Source organism: Genypterus blacodes, unplaced genomic scaffold, assembly GCF_046128005.1.
Source record: "Genypterus blacodes isolate CSIRO-AG114 ecotype Tasmania unplaced genomic scaffold, CSIRO-AGI_Gbla_v1 ptg000122l_1, whole genome shotgun sequence".
NCBI classification, from domain to species: Eukaryota; Metazoa; Chordata; class Actinopteri; order Ophidiiformes; family Ophidiidae; genus Genypterus; species Genypterus blacodes.
The window spans coordinates 1,107,501-1,113,115 of NW_027466925.1; the positions used below are offsets into that span (position 1 = coordinate 1,107,501).

The 5,615-nt window shown below is 47.3% G+C and overlaps 1 protein-coding gene across 2 annotated transcripts in view; it reads right to left on the reverse strand.

Annotated features, from left to right (window-relative positions):
• LOC143010229 (diacylglycerol kinase eta) overlaps positions 1 to 5,615 on the reverse strand; it is a 42,271-nt gene extending 36,656 nt beyond the window's left edge. For both annotated transcript variants that reach the window (XM_076162447.1, XM_076162446.1), the window contains exons 1-3: positions 5,412 to 5,615; positions 3,906 to 4,251; positions 3,019 to 3,123 (exon numbers count right to left, since the gene is read on the reverse strand). In XM_076162447.1, the coding sequence (XP_076018562.1) occupies positions 3,019 to 3,123; positions 3,906 to 3,998 (198 nt within the window). In that variant the 5' untranslated portion in view covers positions 3,999 to 4,251; positions 5,412 to 5,615. The remainder of the gene's footprint in view (positions 1 to 3,018; positions 3,124 to 3,905; positions 4,252 to 5,411) is intronic.

Sequence of the window (5,615 nt, forward strand, 5' to 3'; positions counted from 1 at the left end):
AGAGAGACGGAGTGAGAGAGAGTGAGTAAGACAGAGATGGAGTGAGAGAGACAAAGCCAGCATGAGAGAGAGCGAGTAAGAGACAGTGTGAGAGAGGGTGAGCCAGTAAGAGAGGATGATAGAGTGTGAGAGAGAGACAAACGTGTTGTCTTGTGTACTCTGCCTCATAATGCCAGAAACATAAGGAAGAGACTGCTTCTCTCTCCCCTTCTCCCTCCCTCTCTGTGAGTGTGTGTGTGTGTGTGTGAGTCCATTAAGGCCTGCACCGCCGGCCTCCTTAAAGCCACGGCAGCGGTCATGCCGCAGGCATGCAAAAATCACAAACACACAAGCGATTCACAGAAGGCGTTTGCTCTGCCGCCTCCTTTTCTTCCTGTGCCTCCTTAGCTTTCCACGAAGCAAAGGAGGACGAGGTAAACAAGAAGAAGAGGAGGAGGAGGAGGAGAAGATGGTAGAGCTTTATGTAACTGAGCCTGGGGGTAGAGACAGCTATATGGAGGACAAGCACGTAATGGCAAGGGGGTACTTCTCTCTTAACTGGCTTTATCAAATACATAACAATCAACATATACAGGAAATCTGATCAGAAACCTTATTCTGATCACTTTATTGATCATCTATACTGGAACATCTTGCTATATTATGATTAAGTGCTCTATACTGTATGTGAACAAGTTAAATGTTTGTTTGCACACGCACACACACACACTCACACACACACACACACACAGGATTACATTGCCTCCTTATCCACACGTCAAACTGTGACCGAAACAAAACATGGAGACACCATCAATCTTGATCCATGAGGAAATCCATCAAAGTCAGCGTTCATAAGGTTCTACGCGCTGGGAGCCAATTAGCCGAATCCATCCCCGAGGTCACATTCATGTCTATCACCCTGCCGACTTACAGAGCAGCGCCGCATGTGACCGTGGGCGACGTCGTTTTACAAATGTGCAGTTTGTACGACAAATTTTTGTTTGTTTATTTCCAAACATACATTAGAACGTGTTTTCTAGTACATTGTTTTCTATTTGCTTTGTTTACATGATAAAATGGTTGCCGGCCCCAAACGAGAAGGTGAATGCTTTTAATGAAGTAATTTAGTTATAACACCATCAAAATCTGATTTAAAATGACTAAACTACCAACCAAGGCAGAGTTACACAATATTTAGGACTTCTACACACTTTGGGGTCAACTGTAGATCAGGATCATTTGTCCACACACACAAAAATCTGAACATATTAAATAACAGCAAGCGTGGGAGTCTCCTGGGCTTCGTCGTGGTGACGGGATGCATCTCACATGGCCATTGTGGCGTGTGTGTAATCCTTTAGAGACGGGCGGGCAAGGGACTGAATTAATGTGATGTCGTGTCACAGCTGATGAGAATTAGCACCTCCTTAACGAGCGCGCTAACAGGGTGACGCTCTAACGAATGCGCTAACAGGAGGAGGCACAGAAAAGCCAGAGTTGGCGAGTCAAAGCTCAAACAGACGAACGCGCGCACACACACAAACAAACGCAAACACACACAGAGGCTCACAGGCAAGCCAACACTCACAGATAAACAAGCACTAATCTGTTTGGGCCATTGTTGTTAATCAAGCGTAATCCTGGAGTCGATGACTAGCTTAATCTGAGTCACATGACTGTAGGTACACACAATCTAATCAACACACACACACACATACACACACAGGGCAGAGTAACTATACAAGAACTTATCAGGTTGGACATGCCGTCACATTGCATCGACACATTTAAGCGACAGACAGCCAATCAGAGAGCTACATTCAGCGTTGGCAACGGATTCTTTCAACCAATAGGAGAAGAGCAATACAGCGGCACTTCTGCCTTGAGAATTACTGGATGACTGAAGGGTATCCAGGCAACACTGCAGATGTAATAATTAAAACTGGTGATTTTGACTAATTTTGAAATTACAATTACCCCTTCACCCCCTTTCTGTACGAGACACTAAAACCACGGCAACCCACTCAGGTGTGCTCAAGGCATACACACCCCCCTCCACAAACCACTGTATGGTGGTGTCAGATGAGATTAGGCCATCAATGCCAGACTGATATCCAATACCATTATTGAATGCCGTCCCCATGACGACAGGGGTTGCCGGGTATCTCGTGTCTCCTATTGATCCGAGTGTGATTTACAGTGGAGGTCAATAACCGTAATGGATAATGATTTCAACAAGACTTCCTCACACACACACACACACACACACACACACACACACACACACACACACACACTAATAATTTAGACAATTCGTATCAGTGTATTTACATTGGAAGACTGCATTTCTCACTGCAGATATTAGTTCATCAATAACTAATGAGTCTTGTTTGTGTGTGTTTGGGGTGTGTACTTGCCAGGAAGAGGCCATCAAGCATCAAACCGCCAGTGCGTTACGGTAAAACAAGCACGTGTCAAACATGCAATAAGGGAGGAAGCTGTGACCTCGATTGCATCATCAGATCGGCTATCACAGATTGAACAAACAGCTCGTCGTCACTTGGGCAGTTATAGAGAAGAATGCAGGAAGCGGGCCGACCGACCGACGAGGAAGTCAGCTGACCTCAGATGAGCACGCTGGCGAGATTACGGAGTTGACAAAAATTACGTCACAGAGAGACAGAGAGATGCTTCAGGTGGAGTCAAGAGACCTAGACAAGCAAAGGCAAGACGTCTAAACTGTGCAAATGGGTGAACTACGAGTCCTCAATACTTCGGAAAAGCTCTCCAAGGGGTCATCACACATAGGAAAAATTGATAAAGCTGAGATCCACCATCTATAATGCAGGACGGCGTAGGCTTAAAACCTAAAGTACAATTCCCAGACGTAGTCAGACACGGCACGGATCAATTGATCTAATTCGAGGCCTCTGCCTGTACGAAATACGACCATTTAAAATTCAATGATAATCCAGGAACTCTAGGACCAGGATTAGGTCTTCTAATCCAAACCTCCACACAAAAACACTCTCCTACCTTGGCCCGGATCTGTCCCGAGGTCGACACTTTGCGGATCAGCTTGTGCGACGTCTCCTCCTGCTCGCCGTCACTGTCTGACGACTCCTCTCCGGCCTCCCCGGACTGGAAAAATAGAGGTAAGGGGAAATCAAATCAAATCAAAGCCAACTCAGATCTATGTGGAGTTGTTAAGAAGGTTCTGTGACGGATTAATGGATGTTATTGCATGTAATCAACATTTTCTTGTCGTTTGCAACCTCCAATGGCATCTGTAGTGTTTGATAGTTTCAGTCTGACATCACGCCATTTACAGAAACGGGACAGAACTGCTCATCAAAAGGATTTCACGGTATTCCAAAAAGCATTTATCCCCATAAACTCTCAGAACTGTGGGAATCTGAATGCCGTAACTTGCAGCGAACCCCATCGATGCAAGAATTTGGAAACACTGTAACAAGACCGTTCATCAGCGACAGCCCAGGACATGAATGGACTGTCGCTGCCTTTTCACTTGCATGTTAAGTTTTGACTCATCACTTCCTGTGTGCACACCGCAACTTGCGCAACAAATTTGGGTCGATTAGAGAGTGCGGATTCACAGTGTTGATGTTCCAAGAAATGACCTGATGCGGGGCTGCAGATTAGCTCTCTGCTGCTCACGCCTTGAGTCATTTTGCGAGCGTGAAACCCTCTTCTGGAGGAGTTCATTTGTGTTAAGTGCACAACAGTTTCACAGAAATGCCTCTGTTGTTCTGGGAAAATCTGGCACCACAAATACCGATCCGCAATGCAGGACTTTGATTTGGGCAAACACTTGGAGTTTTGGCGTCTTTACAATTTACAATTACAATCCTGCAATCTGTTGCATCCATTTTGTGTTTAAACAGAGAGTAAACGGTACGTACAGCGTGAGTCCTTTCAGAGTCCGGTTGGGTTGATCCGATGGGCTCGCCGGGGTCCGCCACGTACAGGACGTTGGGGTTCAGCTTGGACGCCATGGCGATTTTCAGGTGGAGGGTGAAGGAAGGCAAAAGGGGAAAGGATGGAAGACAGGAGAGGCTGATGCGAGAGCGGGGGAGGGATGATGGATCAAAGATTAAGGAGGGGGGGGGGGGCAGGGGAAGAGATGGGAGTTTGGCGAGTTGAAAGCTTGGCTAAGCAGAGGAAGAGAGGAGAGGATGACGAATGGGACGGCAGGCTGCAGGAAGCCAGACGTGTCTTCTGCAGATCTCTCTATCAGGGGTCCCGGTTCTGGAAAAGATTGAGGGATGAATTTTTATATCAGGGCAGACAGAGAGAGAGAGAGAGAGAGAGAGAGAGAGAGAGAGAGAGAGAGAGAGAGAGAGAGAGAGAGAGAGAGAGAGAGAGAGAGAAAAAACTCACCAGAGTTGTTTTGGGGGGAGTTGCAGCTCTCTGAAAGTTTCTAACGCGTGTTTCACAACTCTGTCATTGTCTCTACATGTCATTTAAGTAGAAGGTCCAGGGTGACAATAACGGCCACTTCTCTTTTTTCGCTTCCTCTTTATTTCTTCCTGCGCTTGTGCGAAAACACTCTGCGGTTTACAGTTTACGCCGGCGTTTTTAAATAGAGCTTGTGTCATGCAAAGCCGCCTACGTTACACAGACACCAATGCACAGTGCAGCCACGGCCAAACTGGAGATGAATGGGGTCGGAAACGCGACGATAGGAAGGCCTAAGAAAACTGTCATAATGATGATGATGATGATGATGATAGGCAATAAAGATTATGGTAATGATGACAAAAGTGGTGCTGACATAATCTTCTTATGTGATGATACATGCTATTAAAACAAATCATCTCTCTCTCTCACACACACACACAAGTATCACATCATTTGACTGCCAGTGTACATCTCATCAAAAGTGTCTGTGTGTTGTGCATGCGTGCAAGCTTCGTCACGCTACAGACGCAGCGTTATCCTAATTACAAAAAACCTGTTCTGCATCTCACTTCGCTGCTGCCGCCTCAGATCACAACAAACTTGACAGCGGCACACGCACGATCGACAGAGATGGAGTCAAATAACAACACACACACACACAGACACACACACGCGTGTTTCGGGTCGTGGATGTCGCCTGTTAGACCACCCTGGCGTATACGTGAGGTTTCAATTAGATCATAAACATGAAGCGATGCACAACAGGCGGTCGCTCCTCTGCCAGCTTCATCATTCATTCCGTCCGTGTCGCTTGTGTGAGCTCTGCGGACGCAATAAATAAAACGCACATTTCCACATTTAACTCCGTTGTCATCAATCGTCTTAGCTGCCACGAACACTGATCTCAAACCTGAGCGATCGCTGTTACCGTGCGGCCACCTCCTCCCCGCAAAGACAAGCCCCCCTCTCCGCTCTCATGTGTCGGGTGAAATATGGAGATCACTTACCCTCGCCGCTCTATTCCGTCCCCCCGTTTCTCCTCCGGCGGAGGTTAAGCAGCAGCGGTGTCTCCCGCGCCTGTTGCCCGGCCTGGGTCGCTCGTCTGCCGGCTTGGATTTGCTCGCGTGCGGCCGGGGCGGTCAGCGTGCGGCTCTCTCCGGTGCTCGCCTTGCAGGGAGAGACGCGGTCATACGCATAGCGTCGTAGCGGAT